Here is a 27,230-nt window from a genome sequence, read left to right on the forward strand (position 1 = left end):
GAAAAATAACTTAAGAGACAGAATTAATTTATAGGTTGACAAAGGTTGATGAACAAGTTAAGTCACATATATGCTGCCACCAAACAATGACTACCTAATCAGATATTTTAGCATGATTCAAACACTGCTAACATTTGCAATATAAAATTTTGGTAAAAGAAAGTCAATGATACTGATACATGAACTTTTCAGAAGAAATCAGCAGCCTTAAGTGAACTTAACAGGGGAAAGCTATGATGGGAAATCACAGAACCACCCATCACTAAATCCTGATTACTAATTAAAGACTAGCCAAAGACAGACATCTAAAAGGTTTACTTTGCAGAGTAAGCTTTGAATTTTAATGAATGCAAGCAACAGATCAAAAACGTTCATTAAAAATGCAGATTCACAAACTTGAAACTATGAAGGGCAAAGAGGAATGGTTACAATATACCAAATGCAAAGGTTTGATTAAACAGTTTACTCCAAGTGTTGAAACCAAAATTTATTAGAAGATTTAAAAGTGTTCTACAAAATGATACAAAATTGTCTTTTGGTTACATTTATTCCCTTGACAAAGCCAACAAATAAAAGGTTGGCTATGGCTAATAAGGAAATCACTGGTTAATTAAAAACAAATTGTGTAATTGGTGTCCTTTAGTCGCATGTTAATGAATGCAAGGTGACCAGGCAGGTGGCAAGTAAATAAAGAATGGCTAACAATTAATCTCAGCATATTTCAGCATGCGTGGAGAAGTGGGGCAGTTTTCCAGAATGTGCAATGAACGCTGTGAAAAAGGTGATGCAGGCAATAATAAAAGTAACAATACAAGACTGAACTTTACAAAGATGGTCCAATCCCCTGCGATTGGACCCAAGAAGAATGTGACAGTGTTGAAGACCAGTCATGAATGATCCCTTCAGTGACAGTACAAAAATGAACAGGTCGAAGGATATCTTGTTAGTGAAACAATTTTTAGAAACAGTCTTCAGAGTGAAATAAAAACGGGGAGGAAGTTTTTAATTTCCTATGAAGGGGAGATAGGGACAGGAGTGAAAAAGGGAAAGGGTACTAAAAATTCAAACCTTTGACACATTAAGATCACGTCATTGTGGTTCTATATTTGATGCTACCGAAAAAGGAAAAAGTGAAAGAGTAAAAGATGTTTGACTTCAGTACTTGCAGTCTTACTGTAACTAGCTTGAAAAATCTAAGCAGAAGTCAAGTATTTTAGAATTAAGTATTAAGAGGGTAGGAGAAGGAGAGACAGCAAGGATTGTAGTACTTTCTGAAATAAAAATGGGTATGTCGTAAATATTCTAGAACCAAATGGTGAAAAATGTATGGTTGAGTATGTTATTTATCAGAAAGAATAACAATAAAGTCTTACTTTCTGGGAGGAAAACAAGGTGGAAAGTTTTGTCAAATTTTATTCAGCCATTTTTGTAATATCCTAACTTGGAGATCCAAATCATCCTTAACAAATCCAACTATTGCATAACTGCAAGATATAAATCTCCATCAACCGCAACCTAAGATCATGGAAATTAATAGCATCATTGAGGGGTTAAATATGAAATCAAATGCCTTCTTACAAGATTTCAATTACCCAAACACTGAGCATCTCGGCTGTACTTCAAAAAATAGGCAAGCTCAGTGTTCCCAAGACTACCAACGCACTGGTGTAAACAGTAAAACTACCTACAAGAGGCTTAGCTCTCCTTCACCTACCATCCCCCCCCCCCCGCATACTCACACCATGCATCTCCTCATTCCTGGTTAAATGTGACCATAAATTAGTTACTTTCTCTGTCAAGCTTAATGGGACCATCCCTCCACCAAATGAAGTCATCTTCAGGGACTTCTATGGGGGAAGCCTATTTCAGCTTGTAGCAGACCTGCACAAAATTCCAAACAATCCCCTGACAAATGGACCCTAATGAGAGAGCTGCCACATTCTCCTCCAATTTTACCAACATCTAATGGTAAAAAGGAGGAATAAACCTCTCTGGTTTACCTCGCACATTATTAATCTGCATAACCAAAAAAAGGAAATAATTAAAAAAAGTTGCAAGAAATCCCCATTCCTCTACCCTCAAGACCACAATGAATCATTCTTCAGTTATGTCACAAAACTAAGGAATAATGTTCAACAATGCACTGTGCTTATGAGTAACAATACCACAAAGTCCAATCCCAAGCATATAGCCAAATTTTTAGTAGACAAATTCAGTGTTAACTTGACCCCATCTACCCACACTGATGCACCTACTATCCCTGACAATTTATTTTCCTCTGAAAACACCTTAGAAAGAATAGTGTAAAATCTTACCATAACCATAGATGTCCTTCGCTTCCATGTTGCAGTATTCTAGATGTGGGATTTTCTGCCCTTAGGAGACTCGTACGTCAGCTCCTATACAAAAGGTTCAGCTTTGCTGTTGCATTGTGCGTGGGGCGTCACACGTAGGGCCATAAACCAGGGGCCTTAAATGTGACATCTGCACGCACAATCCTCAGAACTTGAAGGCCAGCAGGCAGAGAATAAGACCCAGTAGGAGGAATGCCAGTGGTTTTTAGGTGTGTGACTTGGTGTCCTACTGTAATATAGATAGGACAGGTAAGGAAGAGGAATGCCAGTGGTTTTAAGTGTGTGACTTGGTGTCCTACTGTAATATAGATAGGACAGGTAAGGAATAGGACCTGGGGGAACTGGTGGGTGGGAAGGAATACTGCAACATGGAAGAGAAGGACATCGATGGTTATGGTAAGACTGCACACATTCTATGTCCTTCTATTCCTATGTTGCAGTATTCTAGATGAGGGAGCGTACCAAAGCTTATGCGGATAAGAGGGTGGTGGTAGATGAATAGGGTTCTACAAGATCCTGCAGGATTGCCCTGGTGAATCATGTCCCAGCTCTGGAAACTTGGTCAAGTTTGTAATGCTTGGTGAAGGTGTGGATAGTGGCCCAAGTGGCTGCTTCCAAAATGGATGCTGTGTCTAGGCCCTTCATGAAGGCCCTGGAGGTGGACAGAGAACTAGTGCAATGGGTCTTAATTCCTACTGGAGGTTCCTTTCCATGGTGGGAGTAGCAGAGGCAAATAGCTTTCCTAATGCAGCATGCGATGGTTTGCTTGGGGACTGCCTTGCCCAGGGCTCTGAGGTGAAAGGAGACAAACAGCTGGTTAGTTTTCTTGATGGATTTGGTCTTGTCCATGTAAAAAGTACAGTTGTGTACACTTACCATAAATATAGATGTTCAAATATATTCACTGTTGCAGTCATTACATTTGGGTTATCTGCTTGCAGGTAGCCCTCAGTAGGCCTGATTAACAAAGTCTTGTGTCCTGCGTCAGTTGCTGTCCCTTCTTCCATGACGTCAGGTTGTCAGAGGTATAAAACATGCAGCAGACGCCATTACATCAGTTTTTCTTGCCCCAGATGTCAAGAGCCACCCTAATGGGAAGCAATTAAATATAAAATTACAATGCTATACCTTCAACAAAAAAGCAAATACACCTAAAAGGCTTTTAAGCACAGTAAAGGAAAGTAAAGGTACAGCCAAAAGAAGTTAGAGGGCTGGAGGTAGGGTAACCAGGATTGCAACAGTAAATACACTTGAACATCTACATTTATGGTAAGTGTACACAACTATACTATGTTCTTCATGTTTCACTGTTGCAGTCATTACATTTGGGTAGATTCCCAAAGCTATGGTTGGGAGGAGGAATTTAGATAGTATTACGACCAGCTATAAGGCTCTGCAAGACTGCAGTGGCAAAGCCAGCTCTGGATTTAGAGAAAATTGGAAAATGATAATGATTGCTGAAAGTATGTACAGAACTCCAGGTAGCAGCTTCTAGGATGTCCCTGGTAGGGACACCTCTGAGAAAGGCTGTAGAGGTAGATGCAGCCTGGTGGAGTGAGGTCTGATCCCCTGGGGGATAGGTTTTCCATGGTGCTTATAGCAAAAATTAATGCAATAGCCTATCCATTTAGAAATGGTTTGCTTTGAAATAGCCTTCCCCTCTGCCCCTGCAGCAAATGCCACCATCAGTTGTTTAGATTTCCTTTGAGGTTTATTCCTGTCCAAGTAGAATCTAAGTTGTCTGTGCACATCTAAGGAATGCAGTATCCGTTCCACTTTGTTCTGTGGATTGAGAAAGAAGACTGGCAAATGAATGGGCTGATTAAGAGCCACACTGGAAACCACCTTGGGCATGAAGGATGGATAGGTTCTGAGGGACACCCTGTCTGCATGAAAGATGATGAAAGGCTCCACTGCCATAAGGGCCTGTAATTCAGATACCCTTCTAGCTGAAGTGATTGCTAAAAGGAAAGCTGTTTTCCAAGAAAGAAATTTTAAGTCTGCAGTAGCAGCTGGCTCAAAAGGAGGTCGAGTGAGTTTCTCTAAAACAAAGTTAAGGTCCCAATCTGGGGTTGGAGCTCTCCTGTGTGGTCTCAAATTTTTGGCCCCTCTGAGGAACTGCTTGAGCAGTGGATGAGAGAAGAGCCGGGAGGTTCTGTGTTATGAGCTGAAATGGCTGAGGCATGGATTTTAATGGAGGAAAAAGACAGGCCCTTGTGAAGCATCTCAGTTAAGTATTGTAAAATCTGAGGTAAATTGGGAGCTGCTGTGCTCATCCCTTGAGACTGGTTCCAGTCACAGAATCTTTTTTCATTTTTCAGCATAAGATTTTCTAGTACTAGGCCTCCTTGCCTCTAAAATGATATCCATCACAGGTTTACTGAGGGATGGTAAAGGAAAGATTATGTAATTAGCCAGGCTGCAAGGTTCAGTTAGAAGCTGAAATTTGTCCAATTGGTATAGTTCTGGGAAAGAGGCAAACAGGTCTATATCTGGGCTTCCCCATTTGCTTGTCAACATGTTGAAAATCCTTGGTTCCAGTTTCCACTCGTGTGGGTCCATGAGGTTTCTGCTTAGTCCATCTGTCAGTATAATTAATTTTTCTGGCAGGGATTGAGCTTGTAGGTGCACTTGGTAGCTCAAGGCTGTGTACCACAATGTCATGGCTAGTCTGCAGAGGGGGTAAGAATGTGTACCCCCCTGCTTTTTTATGTACCACATAACAGTGGTGTTGTCTGTCTTTACCATTAGTTGTCCTGGAAGAATATGGTCCTTGAAGGCTGTCAGAGCAGTCTGTACAGCTAACATTTCTTTTTGATTGATATGCAGGTGCATTTGACTTGGGTTCCATTTGCCCTGAATGCACTTCCCTGCCAGGTGAGCCCATGAGTCCACTGTTAGAGTTTGGGTGGCAGGGGGTGGTGTGAAAGGTAGTCCCTTGTTTTGGTGACAGGCCTCTGCCCACCAAAGGAACTCTAGGCTTAAGCAATGTATGATAGGAATCAGTGCTTCTAGATCCTGAGAATGTTGACAACATAGGCTTTTTAGATACCACTGTAGTTTCCTCATATGCAGTCTTGCATATGGAATTAGAAGAATGCAGGAGGCCATGAACCCCAAGGCTTGCAGTATTTGTCTTGCAGATAGCAGGGTATTTGTGGCCACTTGTTTGAAATAGGTTGTCAAATGAATTTGTTTCTCTGGCGTGAGGTAAGCCATCTGGGAAGTTGTATTCAAGCTTGCTCCTAGGAATATAATTTTTGATAGGGTACCAGGTGTGATTTTGTTTTGTTTAGGGTGTACCCCAGACAAATTAGAACCCTTTGTACAAAGGCCAGATGATTCAAAATATGTCCTGGCTTTCTGTAGAAATTCGACAGTCGTCCAGGTATGGGTATATTTGAATATTTCTTTGCCTGCAAAATGCAATAACTGGAGCTGGGCACTTTGTGAATACCCTGAGCGCAGCAGATAAGCCAAAGGGCAGTGCAGAGAACTGATAGTGCGTGTAGCCTGCTTTCAAGTGCAAGTATCTTCTGCAAGATTTCCTGACTGGGATGTGCAGGTATGCTTCTTTTAAATCTAGTGTTGCCAGCCAGGCATCTTTGCCTAGCATAGGCAGTAATTGGTGAAGAGTCAGCATCTTGAATTTTGGAATCTCCAAAAAGGTGTTTAGAGTAGATAGGTCCAGGACAGGACGCCATGAATGGTCTTTTCTGGGTACCACGAAAAGTCTAGAGTAGAAACCTTGTCCCTTTTCCTCTTCTGGTACCAGTTGAATAGCCCCCATGCTCAAAAGAGAAAGTACTTGTTTTTGGGCCTCTGCCCACTGAGTTGGGGGTAGATCTGGCTACCCACCTGGTGTTGGTAACATGTGGAAATTAAATCTGTATCCTTGGGACACTATATTTAAAACCCATTTGTCCTGGGTAATGAGTTCCCAGTTTTTGGCCGGCAGTCCAATCTTTCTGCCTAAAGGAGCATTCAGTTGGGAAGTGCTTGGTAATTTTAAAAGCAAGTCATTGAGACAGTTTTCCATAGGGGGGGAGTCTTACTACTCCCAGGTTTGGGTGGGGAAACCTCCCACTGCCTAATCTTGTGTGCCCCTTGTGACTGAAACCTGGGGTTACTGCTGTGTCTGGGTTTGGCTTGAGAAGACCTGGAAAGGACCAATTCTTAGAGGGCCAGTAAAGACCTGGAAAGGACCAATTCTTAGAGGGCCAGTACCTACTAAATCTAGGAGGCTAAACTTGTAAGAAATCTTTAACAGTTTGCATAGATCTAGCTTTATCTTCCATCTTTTTAAGAACTTCCTCAGCCTTTTGCCAAACAGGCGGTCCTGATTTAAGGGAGCATCCAACAATTTAGCTTTAACATGATCAGGCAAACCTTGCTCCTTAAGCCAAGCATGCCTTCTGAGCATAGACCGAGTAACAGCAGCCATGCAAGAGGCCTCCGATGAATTAAACCCACATTGCAAAGTATGTTTTCCAACCTGTTCAGCAGAATGCATTAAATCCTGTAATTCTTTATTTTCAGCACAGTCAGGAATTAACATTTTCTGTTTAAGCAATCCAATAACATGTTGTTGATACTTTAACATATGAAACTGGCAGTTTAAAGCTTTCTTACCCCATCTATCCAGCGCCCTGGAGTCTCTATCAGAGGGGGTAGGATTTTTAGCAGTAGAAGCCTTAATGCCCTTGGGTCCCTGTGAAATAGCCTCTGGATCTGCAATAGGATTTTTAAAAAGGAACATGTGAGAATCAGGAACACTGCAATATCGGTCAGGTTTACTGGGAGCAGGAGGCAAAGAATCAGGGGCCAAACTAGATTCTGAAAAGGCATCATCAACAATGTCTAGTACAGGAGATATAGCTAAAGGCCTATGCTGAGGCAGGAGTAAGAAATCCCTAAGCCTCTTTTTTGAATCAGAAAAATCCTGGCTTTCCCAGTGGAAATTCTCCCTTAGAGTATGTAAGGACTCGCCAAAAGAAAAATCCTCTGGAGGGGAAGCAGAGGGAATAGAGTCCTTTACATCAGAATCCTCAAATAGATACGGGCAAATCCAGATCATCAGAAGAATCAGAAAAATCAGAATCCTGTTCAGAAGAATCATAAACAACTTCAGTCCTAGGTCTCTTAGAAGGGGGGATTGGCTTCCCCTGATTAGAGTTATAAGATCTTCAGTTATTCTTATCATTTGTTTTTTAGGCATAGAGGCCTGAGCATGCGGCCTGGGCGTCTGTTTCTTAGGCATGGTTCGAGATTTTGGCCTAAATGAAGGAGGCGTTGGTTTAACAGGCAAGTCCGTAGGCCTGAATACACCCTCAGAAGCCGGTGCCTGCACAGCAGCTCTGGACCCATCCAAGGTAGAGACATCCGCAGGTTCCATAGTTGAAGCATTTCACGGCATACCGGACTCCGACTGGGTCTCAGTAGAGGCCTGCGAGTCAGAAGTAGCAGGTATCGGGATGCGAAAGCACCCGAGTACCGGTGAACTGGCGACTGACTTAGGAGAAGCATCGTCGGCAGCTTTGGACCTCAGCGGCCTGTCTCTGTCCTTACCTTTGTGTTTTTTTCAGAATCCCGGTAGTCGGATGGCTAACCAACGACATTTCTGGATAATTAAACCAAGAAGCAAAAATATACCGATGACGGATAGTGAGCTGATTAAATAAAGCACAAAACAGACAGCAAGGTATGTTGTGGTCAGGGCCTAGGCAAGGAATACAGTACGAATGAAAATCTTTGAGAGGTATTTGTTTTCCACAAGTAATGCAATTATTAACTTTTAATGGCATCAGCAAGGAGGAAGAAAAAGTTTCCCCAACAGGTACTTCACTTTAGCTGAAGACTTCGGTTCTGAAACTCAAAAACGAAAATTTCAGGAGTCGGTCGACTGGCACTTGCGAACTGCTTCTGCTTCAGGCACTGCACAGCAAGAAAGACTGATGTGATGGTGTCAGCTGCATGTTTTATACCCCTGATGACCTGACGTCATGGAAGAAGGGACAGCAACTGACGCAGGATCCAAGACTTTGTTAATCAGGCTGACTGAGGGCTACTGCAAGCAGATAACCCAAATGTAATGATTGCAACAGTGAAACATGAAGAGCATCACACCTGTCATAGGTGTCTTTATGGGGTATCTGGAGCCCGCACTGGCACTTTCCCTTTTTCCCTGACATCAGCTAAAGGCTACAACAACCAAGCATTAGCAATAACAACTGGCAAAAATAAGAAAATTAGAAATCCAACAGGCTACTTTATCTTTAAGCTGCAACATCTGTGAAGAGGCGATTGTACGATGCGAATGTCATCTGCTGCTGACACGTTCTGAGGACTGTGTGCAGACGTCATATTAAGGGCCCTGGTTTATGGCCCTATGTGTGACGTCCCATGCACACTGCAACTGAAGCTTTTGTATAGGAGCAGACGTAAAAGTCGCCTGAGGGCAGAAAATCCCACATCTAGAATACTGCAACATAGGAATAGAAGGACATCACATCTTAGAATCCCTGTCAAAGCTAAAAATTATGTTTCTATGGCACCAGAAAACGTACCAGGCTGCATGCTCATTAACAGGTTCACAGGCAAATGCTAGGCTATCAGTCTGTACACAATTACAATCCTACCAACAACTAGAGGTCAGAGTCAAACGCTGTACCTCTGAGGAAAGACTTTCACCATTATGCCAATCCTTCCCAAATATGCAATATTTAAGCCTCTACTTAAACTGTTCAGCCTCAGCCTATTCAACAGGACTTGTCCCTGATGCTGGAACTGCCACTGTGAATCCTACACACAAGGGTGCCCCTCCCCCCACAGATTCAGTTAATTAATTACAACTCAGACTCAGCAGCCTTATAAAGAAAGGCCATGGAACAAATTGTAACAAAACTCATTTATTCTCACACAGGTAATTTAACTGATCTCGCCTCCACTCAGTTTGGTTTTGTAAAGAGGAGGTCTGTTTTCTGAACCTACTAGACTTTGTTGAAAGAATACAGAGGCTGTGGTCAGTGGTCACTCTGTGCATGCCACTTATCTTGACCTGATCACGGATTTTTATATTGTTCCCCACTGCTAGCTATTACTGAAAAGATAAGGCAAACAATATAAATCTCTATGTCTATTTGACAGATTGCAGACTGGTTATCTAACAGCTCCTAAGTACAAGTAATGAAATTTGCTGGTACCCTCTCTGAATGTAAATTGCAACCAGGGGGGTATCACAGGGATCAGAGCTAGACTCTCCTAGTTGACATTTACTTTGCAGACATCTAAGCTAATATCCATGAATTGAGCTAGACTAAGTTTGCTGTTGACTACAAGCTGAGCACTTTTATCCGCTCATCCACCAATACTAAACTACTCCAAAAATGGCTGGAATATGCACATACCTGGTGTACTGAAAACAGTCTCAAACTAAATGCAAAAAAGTGCAGTATAGTAGTGTTCAAAAAAAGATGTTCCCTCCTGCCGTTTAATAAGCGGCCCTCCTCTATAGAGATACAGTCATAAGAGATCTAAGTACTTATGTGGACAACGTGCTCTCACTCTATCATGACTCGATCACACCCAGGAAATCCACTCTGGCCTAGTTCATTTCCAAAGGAATACCTTCAAGATCCAAATAAGTGGTCTTACCACTACACTTCCCTTACCACACCCATTATCAAATACAATACCCATTTGGTAAGTACATATCCAAGCATACTGCTCGACTGGAATGGACCCAACAGTTTTTAACCTCTTCCACCAAAAAATTAAAGAACTCAAAACTCTTAACTACCCTGATAGATCAGCCCAACTCTCCTTATACTCAGTACCTACCAGCTGCTCCAAGATGACGTATTTCACTTTTTGAGTTGTTAAAGATACAGTCCTATTTGATCTCCTATTTCTTTGGAAAATCAGTTTATATTTATAAACACCCATATCAGGGCCTAAATTTACACCAACAAATAAGATGTGCTGGAGGGATAGGTTCCAAACTCAATGTATTCCCATCCTATGAAATAAGTTATCACTACAGGTAAGCAAATTAGTGCTTTAACTGCCTTTAAGGCTAGTCTTGATGACTTGATGGGCACTAGGGCTTATCATATGTAGCCTTGCTTGACTTGCAGGTAGAGGAGCCACTGGGCACTTTTCCTGCAGAAAGCAAGTCAAAACAAATCAGACATGGTTGAAGCAAAGCAGACAGTGGCTCTCATTATTTCTGTATGACTCACTTACTTCTACCCCTGTTTCTTAGTACCTGTCATTGTGCCTATCTTGGAATTCCTCTCTTGTGTTCTGGTGAGGCAGCTTCATCTGAAAAAAGCAATTCTTAGAGGACATTTTCTTCATATTAGAACTACGGCAGTACAGACAATTTTCCAAACTTCCTAACAGTGAAGTCAAAGGAAGTATGGATAAGGCAGTTAAGGGTATCGTGCTTTGGTTCCTAACAAAAGCCACTGTAGGTGAAGTTGTTGGTCACTGTGTTAAGATACAGACACTTGTTTTTATCTAGGATATCCAAATGCCACTAAAAATTAGACGACCTGTGAAAACAGATGAAATGAAGTTTAATCCAGTGAGCAGAGAGAGAGGATGGGTGCCACTGGAAAAATATAAAAGTGGCACCTCTCTAATACTGCCACACAGGACGGTAACAACCCTAGTACAGGGTGCAGTCTTGCTCTGTATAACTAAGAGCTCTGCTAAGAATGACAGACAAGTTGTGTATGAAATTAGGACTTTACTCCGACGTACATACCTATGCACACAAACTCTGACACACTGAAAAATCTGTGCTTGACATTTATTTAGTTTGACAATCCTGAAAAAATTATGAGTTGTATGCTTTCTTAGCTAATGAGCTCAGAAATACTTTTCATGTAAAGTCTGCAGAGTTCACTGGACATCGTGCTACGAGAATGAAAGGACTTCTACTAGCAGCAGCATCTACAAGTGAGAGAAGTAATGGGGATGTGCATTAACTTCTTTCAGTTAGATGTACTGTGGCTCAAATAGATACAATTAAAATTGGTCCTTCTAGGTAAGAATGTTTTCTTTACTTTTTTTTCTGTGTTGTAGAAAATAAGCTAGGAGTCTTATTTCTGCAGTAAATTAGAAATTTCAAGACTATAAATGTTAGGTTCTCCATGCCTTACCTATGGGTTCTTCAGAGCTTCCACTGGGTTTGACTTCTGACAGCTCATAGTGAGACTTTGGTTCTTCAGTGCCACTCACTGGAACAGGAACAGGAACAGGACTTTTAGCCTCAGTCTGCGCCACAGATTCTGCAAAATGACAAAAATCCCATTAAACCACCTACTACATGACATTATTATGCTGTACTTTCTTCACAGCAGGAACCCCATGAACATAAAGGTTACACTGAGTTCAAATAAAGGTCAAACTGCATGGTGTGAAATTCCAAGAAAATATGTTATACAAAAATAGCAAAAGCCCTCATTTACAGGGAAAGTACAATTGTCAAACTAAATTTACCATAAAAGGAAATTGTTCCAATACATCAATGCTGCAGTAGTCTAGATTATATGGATCCTAACCCCTGTGACTGGCCAGCTTTCAAAGCTCTTGGGTGTCTTTCATGCACTCTGTCTGGAACTTGAGAGAAGCTCCATAAATTGACAGCTACAACATAAATCTCTTAACAGCTTTTTTTTGCCTAAAAAAAGGAAAAAAGGAAGGCAAAAGCTCTGAAATAACAACACTAGGAGTAGGAAACCAAACCAACAGTAAACTATGCACACAAGGGTATATACATTCATACCCCTAGCAAAATAAAAGGAAAAAAAAAACAGAATAAAGGGGTCTGGGAAGAAGGCAGGCTACTACAACAGTGATCTATACGAACATATACTGTATGTACACGCACATACAATTGTTCAACATATAGATCACTGTAGCAGTAACAAAGACGTTTGGCTATAGTACGCATTGCTTAGAAACTAAGAAGGAAAGAAGCCAATAAAATTAAAGGAAAACTCTGTCTTAGAACTTAAAAAATGTATTGTTTCACTCTTTCTGTTTTCTGTGTTATTTTAACATCTTAATATCATTGCTTCTTACAGAATTTTAATGTTTTCTGCAAAATGGCTGTCAATGGGGCTTGACATATCAATTTGATCTTATTTTTCTTCAAGCCTTTCTCTTTCTCAGAATCCATTTCAAGTCTACTTTATATGCGTCATGCTAGTCATAAGGAAGCAGTGGTGTAGTCCCATTCCATTAACATATAGTGGAATTAGTGTCAGTCACTGTTATCTTGTATACTGTCTGTAACGGGACTGTTTCTTTTATTTCTTGAATGGTCCTCATTTGTGTCTCCGGGATTGTTTTACAGTATACTAAGGAATTATTTTTGTGTCTCCGGGATTGTTTTACAGTATACTAAGGAATTATACAGCTGCAACCAAAAAAAGAAGTTATGTACTTACCATAACGTTCCATGTGAGTTGTTCATCTCGCCTTCATTCATTACTGATGGGTTTGGAGCAGATCCCTCGGCTCCAAGTCGGCACCTACTGCAAAGCTTGAGGATTTCTAGTAGCTTGAGGCCAAGTCCCTATCCCATGATGCACCCTGAGCTACCTCCAATCTTGTTTGCTGTGTAAAATAATACCATATGTCATTCTATAACTCCATAAGACAAAGTATAGAAGGGCTGAGTGACCAGGAAGGATATACCATCTCTGTCTTCTGAAAGCCCAGGAGGGGGTAGGAGGGAGGGACGTAAGAATAAAGGCGAGATTAACAACTCACTTGGAACATTATGGTAAGTACATAACTTCTTTATGTGAAGTTGTTCTATCTCGCCGTTCATTCTTTACGGATGGGTAGCATCCCAAGCACCATCAACCTCGGGTGGCTCACGGGAGTGTATTTCTCAGGACCGTGGAGCCAAAAAAGGAGGCCCTGTCCCTAGAGGCCCTGTCAACTTTGGAATGAGTGATAAAGGTATGAAGTTTTGACCAAGTGGCTGCTGCGCAAATGTTATCAATAGGACGTCTGGCAGAAAAAGCAGATTATGTAGTAACTGCTCTGGTTGAGTGAGATTTAATTTTATGCTGCAAGGGCATATTGGCAGCTGAATAAGCAAAGGTGATGCAATCAAATAACCATTTAGACAGAGTTTGTTAGCCACTGGCATACCATTCCTGGAATCTAAGAATGAAACAAAAAGCTAGTCTGATTTCCTGAAATCTTTTGTTTTATCCAAATAAAATTTGAGCTGTCTGCGAACATCAATTTTGTGCAGCATGTACCCTAAATTGTTGGAATGGCCGGGGAAGAAAACTGGCAAAACAATAATTTGGTTGAGATTAGTTTCAGTGCAAACTGTGGGTAAGAAAGTGGGGTTTGTTCGAAGTGAGACTCTGTCAGCATGAAAAATCAAATAAGGATGCTTGATGGATAAGGCCTGAAGCTCTGACACACTGTGAGCAAAAGTTGTTGTTGGTTGTCTTTCGGATTTTCCTGGTAAGGGGTCACCACAGTGGAACTCTAGTCCGCTAATGATTGGCAGTAGATTTTTACGAAACGCCGAGGTGCCAGCTCGACGCCCAACCTTCAACAAAGGCACACCCATTTACGCACGCATGTCTTTTGAACGCTACCCAACCGCGTGGAGGACATTAAGACTCCACACAGAAGGCACTCCCAAGCCCAGCCGAAAATAGAACGGGAGAACCTCTTGCTGTGAGGTAACAACGCTACCGCCGTACCACTGCGGCAATCACTCTGCGAGCAAAAGTAATAACCACTAAAAAAGATGGTGCTCCATGACAAAAATCTGAGGTCACATGAGGAAGCTGGTTCAAATGGTGGAAGAATTATATGGAAAACCTGCTGCAGCTCCTTTATTAAATATCATTGTTAAGAATTCTAGAATAGAGGCCATAGGGGCTTGGTAAGGATCAATATTGTTTTTTGAGGCCCATATAGAAAATTTTTTCCATTTGCTGAGATACAGCTTCCTCAGATGATTTGTGGGAGGATAGGAGAATTTGCTTCGTCTCATTAGAAAGGTTATAGAACCTGGCAATGATGGGAATTGGAGCAGCCAAGCTGTCGGCTTCAGGGACTGCAGAGAGGGATGAAGTTCCCTTGACGAGTTCATTAGGTCTGGAACTGGGCTCAGAATCCAGGGGTCCACCAAAAGATGGAAGTCGAAGGAAGGGGAACCAAATCTGATAAGGCCAATAGGAAGCTATTAGAATGATGGTCCTTCCCAGGGCCTTGGCTTTCTGTAGTACCTTGGGTATCAACGGGATTGGTGGGAATACATAGAGACGACCCAGGGGCCAGTCGTGAACAAGCGAGTCCCTTGGGGCTTCTCCTGGAGGGGGAATCAGGGCAAAATAACTTCTGCATTTGGTGTTCATGTGACTGGCAAAAAGGTCGCAGCAAGGCTGGCCCCACCTGCGGAATATCCTGTCCCCTATATCCATCTTGAGGGACCACTCGTGGGGCAACAAAATTGCTCTGCTCGATTTCCCTAGGATGTCCATTGCCAACAGAAAGCGCTGGGTGGAAATAGCCCACTGCCATGCTCTTTAGAGGGCCTCGTGACAAAGGGGGTATGATCTGGTTCCTCCTTGTTTGTTCAAATACCAGACCACTGACATGTTGTCCATCTGAATTGCAACCGTACACAGAGGAAGAAAGTTCTGGAAGTACTGCAATGCCAAAAGTACTGCTCTCATCTCTAGGACATTGATATGCAGATGTGTCTCTTGATCGGTCCATGTGCCTTGGGCTGTCTTTCCCTGAAAATGCCCCCACCCTATCAGGGAAGCGCCTGTGGTCACTGTGGCAGCTGGAGGGGTAGCACAAATGAGCATCCTATCGCAACATGAAGTGAGGTCAACCACCACTGAAGATCCTTTTTGCAGGAATTTGTGACCATTATCATGTGAGACATGGGGGAGCTCTTGGTAAGACCATTGAATGAACAACAGCCACTGTAGTATCTGCATGTGCGTACGACACAGTGGTATGGCTAGAATTGCTGCTGCCATCAAACCTAACAATTTCAGAACTTCTGATGCTAGGGCTTTGTTTTTGAATATCAGAATGAGGACATGCTGGCAGAAAAGTAAGACACTTTCTGCTGGAAGCCTTAGCGTGGTGGTGTCCAATTCTGCTCCTATAAAGATGATATGCTGCAATGGTGACAAGGCAGATTTTTCTGAGTTTATTGTACTACTCAGCTGACTGCAAAGTGACAGAGTGGACTCCCTGGCCTGAATGAGTTGATGCATAGCGGTGGCGGGTAAGGAGCCAATCGTCTAGGTGCGAAAATACCTGGAATCCTAAACATCTCAGGTGAGCCATGACCACTGCTACGCATTTGGTGAACACTCTGGGAGCTGTATAGGTTCATAGGTTCATACTAGGCTATCTGCCCTAGGGCATTTATAAGCCTAGCCAGAGTGTGTGTGTGGCTTTCACCACCCCTTAGGATGAGAATACTATACCCATTAGTTTGCTGTGCCTCTGTCCAGCAGTGATACAGAGATGATTCCCGGGGTAAACCTACGATCTCCCATCCACTCGTCAAGATTTCTCTTGAACAGAGTCAGTGAGGGACTCTGCCTCACATGGACTGGGATTCTGTTCCATAGTGTAGGGAGTCTCTGGGTGACGAATCTGTCCCTCCAGCATGTCCTATTTAGATCCGTGTTGAGGTTTAAGTCTCTTGCTCTCGTGGCTCTGGTGGATTTGGATTTTTTGAGGTGGAGCATGTCCATTAGTTCCGGGTTGGACATGGCCTTGTATGTCAGGCACAGATCACCTCTGAGCAGACGGTATGCGACTGAATAGAGCTGGAGTTTCTTCAGTCGGGCATCGTATGACATATGTTTGAGCCCCTTTATCCTTTTGGTGAGGAACTTTTGGGGTCTTTCCAACTGCTGCAGGTGTCGGGTAAGGTACATTCCGAATGGGGCTTTGTACTCAATCATTGGTCTGATAAGTGAAGAGTACAGGGGTACAATGACCTCTCCTGATCTGGATGTGAATCCCTTCATGATCAGGTGGGCAATGTAGAAGGTCTTCCTAACCACTTTGGCAATGTGAGTGTCAAAGAGAGGTTACTGTCAACTTGGGTCCCCAGGTCCCTGATAACTTCTTCCGTGTTTAATGGATTACCACCTATGTGGTAATTAGGGGTTACCTTGTTTTTCCCAAAGGGTATGACTATACATTTTTTGGCATTTAGCTTAAGGCCATGGCTCTGGCACCAGTTATCCATTTCTATGGGACCTCTCTGGAGGATGTCTGTGTCTGATGGAGTGTCAATTATGGTGCCCAGTTTGCAGTCATCTGCAAATTTTGTCAGCCACAATCCCCCTATTTTTGCCTGCACTTCAGAAAAATAAATGCCGAACAAGAGGGGGGCCCAGGACTGAGCCCTGTGGGACACCGCTCGTGACCGGCTTAGAGTCTGACATGGCACCAGCAACTCTAACCCTGTGTGTTCTGTCCTTGAGCCAGTTTGCAACCCATCTTGTGACATATGGGTTTACATCTAAGCTGGTGAGCTTTTCTATGATGCCCGAGTGGGGTATTGTGTGAGCAGCTTTTGCTAGGTCAAGGTAGGCTGTGTGAACTGCCTTACCCTCATCAATGGCCTTAGTGACTGTTTCAAAAGTCGACCAAGTTCAAGAGGCAGGATCTGCCCTTGACCAAGCCAAATTGGGTAGGATCCAGTGTCTGTAGGTCCCCAATGTCTTTATTTATGAGTTCCATTATGATCCTCTCCATAGCTTTGCAGACAAGGCTCATCAAGCTTATGGGCGGTAATTTCAGGGTCCGTAGAAGCACCGCCTTTGTGGAGTGGGACCACAGTTGCCGTCGCCATTCTTTGGAGTGCATTATCCTGTAGTAAGGCTAAGATTAAACAGCAGCCTTATGTGTGGGTTTAGTTCCTCATTGAGTTCGTGTAGCACACAGCCGGGGACACCATCCGGTCCCATTGATGCTGTGTTTTTGCTTTAGAGAGAGCAGCTCTCACCTGGGCATCTGAGATGTTTGGGAGGCTAGACTCTGGTGGGATAGATATTTCTCCTTTTGGGGGAGAAATTTGCACTGAACCTGTCTGCCAGTATGTTGGCAATGTCTGTGGGCTCAGTGATTTTTTTATCATTTTGGACTAATTCTGAGCATATCTGGGAGTTTCCATCCAGGTTTCTAACATAGCTAAAGAAGGCCTTATGATTGTCTTTTGTGTCATTAGCGATTTTTCTCTCAAAGTTGGCCTTGGATGATTTTATGAGTGATCGTAGTTTTTTGCTAGTATTGATCAGAGATGCCTTCCCTTTTAGGGATTTTACTCTGTCATGTAGTAGCTTTCTCCTCTTGTTGTAGAGTTTGTTTATGGCTGGGGTCCACCAGACCGGGCCTGCCTTTGGTGGAAAGGGTCTTGATTTTATTAGGGATTGCTTGATCCATACATTCCTGGAGGTGCTCGTAGAAGGCATTTGTAAGGGTTTCAGCAGCGTGGGTTGTGGTTTCCACTGGCTCGGGGCCTTGAAGGATACCACTCCAGTCTTAAGAAGTGTGAAGTTTGCTTTTGAGAAGTTCTCCACTGTGGTCTTTTCTGCTGGGGTGGGGCGGGATGTGGATCTCCAGTGAGATTAATTTATGGTCTGATCTCACCAATGAGGGATATACTTCGGTGTGGAGCATTTTGTCCCCATGTTTGTGATGATCAGGTCTAGTATATTTTCTCCTCTTGTGGGAATGGTGACTAGTTGTTCCATAGCATTTGAGTTTATGAACTCCAGGAACCTTTGGGCTAGGGTGTTGGGGCTTGAGTAATGTTCCCAGTCTATGTTTGGGTAGTTGAAGTCACCCAATATGATGGTGTTTGGAGAGACATTCATACTCTCCAGTGTCTTCAGGAAGGCTGTGTGGGTTTCCTGAGTTTGAGAAGGTGGTCTGTAGCATGTTACAAACTGTAGGGCAGTTTTACCTATGGTTAATTGCACCTGGATGGTCTCTGATGCTTCTGCGTTGCCACTAACCTGGAGGTGTGGGTATCCTTTATGAATATGGATACTCCCCTCCTTTTGTGGTTCGGTCCGGATTTTGGGGCGGAGCATGATATGAGGTATAACCTGATAGTGCTGGGGTGCTCTCAGGAGCCTTGAACCAGGTTTCAGTCACAGCACAGACATCGATGTTCTCCATACTGAGGAGGGCTTCGAGGGCGTGCATCTTGAGGTTTAGACTTCTGGCATTGAGCAGTATTACCCTTAGTTTTTCTCCATTTTTGTTTTCTAGGGCGGTAGGTTTATCATTTGAGCCTTGCCTAAGAAAGGCACTATGGGGGTGGCAAGAGCCTTTGCCAATATCCGGAAGCCCAGGGGTGTCAGGTGCAAGCCGTCCCTTGCGAAGCAGCGTGGCTTGTCAAGCATGTCATCCCAGGCAGACAGACATTGGATCCCCTTAGAATGACACCAGTAATTAAGCCAATTATTAAAGCTGATCATTTTGTCTCTGTATTGTGGCATCATTCTTGGTGAGGGTAGGATACTGCTCAGGGTCAGGGTCATACCGGCCTGGGCTACATAATCTGCGAGCTACTCTATGTCTCTTTTCATGTAGTCCAGGGAGGTACGTCTCAGGTCGTTCACACCGGCATGGACAATGACTGAGTCATACTTGTACTTGCTGTGAAGTGACCTGAGTGCTTGTGTTATGTGGCGGATTCTAGCGCCTGACAGGCAGCTTACTGTGATCTTTTCCTTGTTCAGTCTGGTGAGTGGGACGTCAGTGTGTCTGACTATGGAGTCACATAACAAGTGTGTCTGGCATTGTGTTTGGCCTTAAGGGCTGTGACTGTTTAGCACACTGACTTTGAGAACTATGTGTTGCATGTCTTATGTCTTGAGGTGGCAGTTGCTTGGGTGTCTGCTTTGGAGGCCTCTGTAGTTTTGGTAGATTTTTGATCAGTGCCTCCGAGTATGTCTTTGTGTGTTTATGTGTTTGTTTTGCAGTTGTGATAGTTCTATGTGAAACTGGGTTTGTGGTGTGCGTGGTTTCCTTCTCCTCCTGTCTGGTCTTGCCAGTCCTGAGTTGAGAGAGCTCAGCCTCCAGTTTGGCTATATAGTTGCATCTATCACATGTATTTGTGTTTTGTGGGAGAAGGAGTGGGTTGTCTGTGTACATGAGGCAATTGTAACATTGCCTCAAGATGTAGTGAGACCAAAGGGCAGAGCTCGAAAGTGGTAATGACCGTCTCCCAGCCAAAAGCGCAGATGATCTCTGGATGGCCTTGCCATTTTTATATGGTAGTACACATCCTGGAGATCGAACACATCCAATTGTCTTTCCATAAGAAATGAAGCATTGACTGAAGAGTGACCATCCGAAACTTCTCTTTCTTTACAGATTTGTTTAGTCTGCTGAGGTCCAATAAAGGTCTCCAGTCTCCTGTCTTCTTTGGAACTAAAAAGAATCTTGAGTAAGTTCCAGATCTTGTGTGGTCTACTGGGACTGGTTGAATGACTCTTTTAGCAACATCTGGACCTCTCCTGCTGCTTGTTCCCTGTAACTGGGTGGAACGTCCAGGATTTTCTTTGTAGGTGGAGGGGGTGTGGTAAATGGGATGAAGTATCCTCTGGAAATGATACTTTGTACCCAGTTGTAGTTTATTATTTTGGGCGTCTGGATACAAAAAAAGTGACCCACTGGTAGGGCTTCCCAAAGAAGTGATCTCTGTCGCCCTGGTGTTGCAGACCCCCTCTGCTGTGAGGGCAGCATCTTCCATTATTGCCCTTTCCTCTGCTCCTGGAGGGGGATTTCACCACATGTGTCCTGAAAGGCTTCTTTGGCTTTTCAGAACCACATTTTCCCTCACCTTTGACCCTTGGGGTAGGGTCTGGTAGGGGTGGAAAAACAGACCCCAACGGCAGTGTCTTTCCGTCCTGCTCATACATGGTTAAGGTTTGACTTTAAGCCCGAAAAAGGATGAGCCATCAAAGGGGGTATTCACGAAGGATGACTTGAAGGGCTCCACGAAGGAACACAGGCGCATCCAGGAGTGTCTTCTAAGAGCAACTCCTGTACCAGCTGCCCTACTCATTCCATCAGCTGCATTAGAAATGAGGCGCATGGACGAGTTCACTATAGAATTGAGGGTAGCAAGCTGGGCGGCAACTTTGTCTGTAGCTCCTGCAGCTATTGTACCCTGAACAGCATCTCCCAGCTCTTTAAGGAGATCTCTTTGTAGTCTGGTAAAATGGGTTAAACAGTTAAACAAAGTCGCTGAACATGTGCTTCTCATATCTATCCATGATCCTGGAGTCTCAGTTAGGAGGCTAGATAGATGAGGAAGTTTCAGACACTTCCTTTTTGGTGGCTGCCACCAACACCATGGCATTGACTGGCACACCTTTTGTCAAGAAGGATTTATCTAGGGGGGCAGATATGAACTTAGCAGGCCTCCTAGGGACAGGCTCCATAGTACCCAGAGACTCCCATGTCCTTCGTAAGACCAGCTGCATAAGCTCATCGAAGGGCGGAGACACCCAAGAGGTGGAGGGCTGAGACCAGAAAGCCTTCAGGAGGACTGACTCATCCTCAGTAGGATTGGTTGACTGCCAGTCATCCCTCTGCCTAAGGATTTCCAGTATCTCAGCAAATGAGATATCCTCAGAGGGGGACCCTTCTGATTCATCCAAGTCGGTGTCAGATGTTAATGACTCCTGAGGGGAGTCCAAATGTTTCCTCTTATACACACTCTTCCTGGGAACCTCATCAGTGGGAGCATCTGGGGAGGTCTCGGAAGAGCATGGGCCATCCAATGGGCCTTCCTGAGGCTCTGAGTCTTTGCACTTAGCAAGGATCTGTGAGGCACAAGCAGACACAGGCACTTCAGGGGATAAAGAAGCCGGACCTGAAGTTGAGGATGTCTTGGGAGACATAACTCTCCTCATAGCATTGAAGGCACCTCTGCTCCGATGCAAAGGGGCCGACGGATCCAAGGAAACCACAGATACCCCGGCACCAGGACAGTGGGCTCCGAGCCCGAGGTAAGAGCCGAAGCCCCGAGAGGCAGAGTTGGAACCGACAAGTCAGTTCGACTATCGTCCCCGGACCTGACCAGAGAGTGTCGGCTCCTAGAGTCCTCGATCGGTGCTGAGGACATCAGAGTGAATGGAGCCAAAGACATTGGAGCAGGTGTCGGCTCCGAAGGCTCCACAATCAGCAGGTCCGACTCCTCCAGCTCAGAAAGACCGGCATGGCTCGGAGGAGGAAGAGATATAGCTGGCATAAGGGTCTTCGGCTACAAAGCCTCCTGGGTCGGAGCAGATAATTTGGCAAAAGCCGGTGCCTATAAAAGCTTCTGCACCACCCGATCCACATCCAAATCAGATAAGCTTACAGAAGATAAAGATAATCGGACTGATGATACCAACTGGAGTAGATGCGATTTAGGAGTTTCGGATACTAGTCCCAAGACAGGAGACCAGCTCTGAAAAGAAAAGACAGTCTGCTCCGAGACCTGTAGAGCCGATGTCACAGACTCTCTTGATTTTTTTGATTCTCCAGAAGTCTTGGAGAACTTTGAGGACTTACCAGATCCATCCTGGTCACTCAAAGCCTCCTGGAAAGAAGGTTTCAACAACCCCCTATCAATAAGCTTCCTTTTTCTCTGTTGGAGGACTCTAGAGGAAAAAGAATGACATATAGAACATGTTTCTTTAAGAGCAAGGCACCCAAGAGCAGTAGACACAATTCACATGCCAGTCAGTAACAGACATCTTTTGTACACATTTAGGGCATTTTTTTAAACCCTGACTTAGGGTGTTTGTCTTTGTCATCAGCCATGACAGAAGTGGACACACCCAACAACAGCAAGTATAAATTAGCCTTCTAATGAAAACCAGGCTATCAGTGCGACACACACACACACCCACACCCAACCACCCACACAAAACCCTTAACTAAGGCTAACTACTCAAAAGCCTTCTAATAAAAAACAGGCTAAGATAACCACACAAGCCTAAAATTAAGGCTAACAAGCACACACACACAATGATTAAACAGATAATCTGAACAGCAAGTGAAGTGTAAAAATACTATGCTGTTGAAAAAATGTGACAAAAGGTCACTGAATAAACAGTTACTATACACTAAGTAATCACACTATACTATGCTAATAAGAGAAGTGACAAAAGGTCAATGAACAAGCAATTTTTTAGTCAGAAATTTTAAATAAGCCTATCAGAAAAAAATGAGGCTAAATATAAAGCTAAGAAAAACACACAGGGAAGGGAGCACTACAGAAAAGGCTTTAAGAGCCTATCTTAATATCTAACTATTTTAATGATAATCCAATAATAAAACCTAAAAATAGAAAGATAATAAATTTATTACTGGCCGGAGCTAGCAAGGACCTTCGATCAGTTGTAGCGGCAAACTAGATCTGAGGTAACTCAGGGTGCATTATGGGATAGGGACTTGGCCTCGAGCTACTAGAAATCCTCGAGCTTTGCAGTAGGTGCTGACTCGGAGCCGAGGGATCGGCTCCAAACCCATCAGTAAAGAATGGACGGCGAGATAGAACAACTTCACATCAGTTGCTAAATTGCAGGCCTTTGCTCAAAGTATCTTTTTGTAGCCCAAGATGAACTGACAGCCACTCCCCCCTACACTTGTGGTGCACCTACAAGGTGCGAAACTTTACAAGAATTACAAGAAAAAGTATTTTCTGACTTCTCTAAATGTCACAGACATCTTTGATACTACATTCAAGTCATCATAAAATGTACCGTACAAGCATCAAACATTTAAAGTTTAAAGCTTAGCATTTCTACACTGTAATGCTGTTCATGTAAATTTGTCAAGAGGTGATGGCTGCCTTTGAACCATTGACTGTTCTAATTGCTCTGTTGTGCTATGAAAGGCCTGGCTACACTGGAAGCAGCTATGAATCACTAAGTTCTCTTCCACTCTGCAACTGAAAACAGTTTCACACATCTCTGTCTTGTTTAAAGCAGCCTAAGCGGTCCTGACTAGAAATGTCTATGATATATCATGCAGGTATAGACAAATTCCTCTGCAACTTATGTGAGAAGTTATGCTTAAAAAAAGTGGGTGGTCTTTCCTTTCCTTTGATGCCAAATCAAGGAAATGAAAGTTTTAGAAAGTACAAGCAGGTTTCAAGTATCTACACAGTACTGGAATCGTACTGTAGAGACAAAGGCAACCAAGACTTGAGTTAAACTGTATGAGAAGGTGGAGTTTTCCTTTAAGGCTGCAGGAGTCCCTGAAGGGTGGTCCTAGCAAAGGCTGTTCTGGACCTACAGAAGGAATCTTGTTTGTAGTGCTTTGTAAAGTTATGTACAGAAGACCTCATTACTGTCTCTAGAATACTTGGGCCCTAAACATGCTGGAACTGGATTATGAAGAATATAACAGACGGTAATGGCCTGAGACAACCTGGAAATAGTCTGCTTTGACATATGTTGTCCTTTCCCCTTATATACATAGAAGACAAAAAGCTGATCAAGCTTTCCTGAAGGCTTGAGTTTTGTCTAAGCAGTATCTGAACTGCCTGTGCACATCTAGAGTGTGAAGAATCTTTCCTCTGTTGTTCTTGGGTTCAGGAAACAGGACAAGGAGATTAATAGTCTGGCAAAGTAAACAGACTACTAGGCATAAAAAAAATAGTTCTTTAAAGAAAAAAAATGTCCTTGTGAAAAATGAGAGGGTTGACTCACTGTTAGTGCTATAAGTGCACGTATCTCTCCTAGCAAATGTCAGAATAATGAGTGAAAGGTCTTCTATGTTAAGAACCTAAATATGGTCTGATGAGCCATTTCAAAAAGAGAGACTAAGCTTTTCAAGCACAAAGTTGAGTGTCCAAAGAGGAGCCACATGTTTCCCTAGGTGGATGCATATGCAAAATCCCTTTCAAAAACTGCTTAACATGAGAATAGTTGGAAGTGGAGATCTAAAGGCAGACAACCATGATGGAGTAAATAAAGGCCAGAGGACAGCAACTCACAAATAATCAAGAACTACAGGCAGACAGGGTTGAAGACCATCCTGTTTTTTGGAATGGCAACAACTAGAAAATATTTTCCACTTGCATATGTATCTATATCCAGTTTTTTATCTATATTATATTCTCCGTCTCTCTACGTGTGTGTGTATGTAGGTACATGGGATCACTAGACAATCTTGAAATAGTGAAATGTCGAATTTCAGTATTTCGAGACTAAATAGTTTAAAACCCACATACAAGAAAACCCAAAACTGCAGAAAGCACAGGCATAACACACACCAGCATAGCGTGCACACACAGGCACCACTGTGCACACACACAAGCACACACACACACACAAGCACACACACACACACACACACACAAGCACACACACAAGCACACACACACACACACACACACACACACAAGCACACACACACACACACACACACAAGCACACACACACACACACACACACACACACACACACACACACACACACACACACACACACACACACACACACACACACACACACACACACACACACACACACACACAAGCACACACAAGCACACACACACACACACACACAAGGACACACACACACACAAGGACACACACACACACAAGGACACACACACAAGGACACACACACACACAAGGACACACACACACAAGGACACACACACAAGGACACACACACAAGGACACACACACAAGGACACACACACAAGGACACACACACAAGCACACACACACCTACCTAACTACACAAACTAAACAACAAACACAACATAACACACACACACACACACACACACACACACACACACCTACACTACTTATAAGGCTGCGCCCCCGACATGCCCCTACTTATATATACTAACTCTGAGGTCGCACTAAACACACAAACACCTCCACTACACACACTTATACACACTAAAATCCCTACCCAATACCCTTACATAAACACCAGTTACCTGAAACCTCAGATAAATCCACAAACTGCACACCACGACAGCGGATTCAACATTTCTGCATTCGACATAGTGCAGTTTCACGTAACTGCACTTTCCACTATTCAGTCTTGAAATAATGAAATTCGACATTTCAGTAATTCGAGATTGTCTACTGCACCTAAGTTTATACACACGTACATAGCCACAAAGATCTATATGACTTCACAATGAATAATCAATCGCCTGTGAGTTTGACTGAAACACAAAAAGTACAGTTGTGTACACTTACCATAAATGTAGATGTTTCAGTGTATTCACTGTTGCAGTCATTACATTTGGGTAATCTGCTGGCGGGTTTGCCCTCAGTCGGCCTGAATTCCAAAGTCTTGGGTCCTACGTCAGTTGCTGTCTTCTCTTCCATGACGTCAGTGGTAAAAAAACATGCAGCAGACGCCATTTTCTTTAGTTTTTCTTGCCCCCGATGTCAGCTGCCCCCAAAACGGTAGCAATTATACATACACACACACACATATATATATATATATATATATATATATATATATATACATGCATCAATATAAACTTTACCTTCATCTACAAGCAAATACACCACATAGGTTGTAGAAGATAGAGAAGGAAAGATAACCTTTAGAATGACAGGGGAATGGCGGGAGGGTAACCTGGACTGCAACAGTGAATACACTCTAACATCTACATTTATGGTAAGTGTACACAACTGTACTATGTTCTTCGTTTTTCACTGTTGCATTCGTCATATTTGGGTAGAATCCCAAAGCTATGGTTGGGAGGCTGGAGCTAAACAGCATTAGGTGCGGCTATAAGGCCCTGCAGCACTGCAGTGGCAAAGCCTGCCCTGGACTTGGAGAAAAGAGGCAAATGGTAATGATTTGTAAAGGTGTGAACAGAACTCCAAGTAGCAGCCTCTAGAATGTCTTTGGTTGTTACCCCTCTGAGAAAGGCTGCTGAAGTAGCTGCAGCTCTGGTGGAATGAGACCTAATGCCCTTGGGCACAGGTTTACCATGGTGTAAAGTAGCAGAAACAGATGCAGTGGCTTATCCACTTTGAAATTGGTGCTTTGATATAGCCTTTCCTTCTGATCCTGCAGCATGCGACACTAGTAATTGTTCAGTTTTTCTTAGAGCTTTAGTCCTGCTCAAGTAGAACCTTAGCTGCCTGTGTACGTCCAAGGAATGCAGAATTCTCTTCCCTTTGTTCTGCAGATTTGGATAAAAAGTTGGCAGATGAATTGCTTGGTTAAGAGCCACACTGGAAACCACCTTAGGCATAAAAAGTAAGATTTGTCCTCAGAGACACCCTGTCTGGGTAAAAGGCTCTACAGCCATAAGGGCCTGTAGCTCTGAAACTTTTCTTGCTGAAGTAATTGCTAGTAGTAGAGCTGTCTTCCATGATAAGAACTTTATATCAGTGGTAGCAGCTGCTTCAAATGGAGGCAGGGTGAGCTTTTCCAACACACAATTGAAGTCCTATGCAGGTAATGGTGATCTTCTAGGAGGTCTTAAATTTTTGGCTCCTCTAAGATACTGCTTTATTAAAGGATGAGAAAAGATTGGTGGCTCTGTATTGTAATGAGACGAAATGGCAGAGGCATGGATTTTGATTGAGGAGAAAAATAGGCCTTTGTCAAGCATTTCAGTTAAGTATTGTAATATGGAGGAATACGTGGGTTCTGCTGTATCAGTTCCTTGGTGCTTGATTCCAAGAACAGAATCTCTTCCATTTGTCAGCATAAGATTTTCTAGTGCTAGGCCTTCTGGCTTCCAAAATGACATCCATCACAGCTTTACTGAGAGGTGTCATTTGTATGATTACAATTTTATTAGGGGGCCATTTTTTTCTTTTTCCAA

At 43.3% G+C, this 27,230-nt stretch overlaps 1 protein-coding gene across 1 annotated transcript in view; it reads right to left on the reverse strand.

Moving 5' to 3' along the window:
• Positions 1–27,230, reverse strand: part of LOC122797232 (nucleoprotein TPR-like) — a 1,117,229-nt gene that overhangs the window by 851,112 nt on the left and 238,887 nt on the right. Inside the window, exon 4 of the mRNA XM_044066070.1 lies at positions 11,522–11,650. Coding sequence (XP_043922005.1) covers positions 11,522–11,650 — 129 coding nt within the window. The remainder of the gene's footprint in view (positions 1–11,521; positions 11,651–27,230) is intronic.

This window comes from Protopterus annectens, chromosome 3.part0 (assembly GCF_019279795.1).
Source record: "Protopterus annectens isolate FY-2018-M chromosome 3.part0, PAN1.0, whole genome shotgun sequence".
NCBI lineage: Eukaryota > Metazoa > Chordata > Ceratodontiformes > Protopteridae > Protopterus > Protopterus annectens.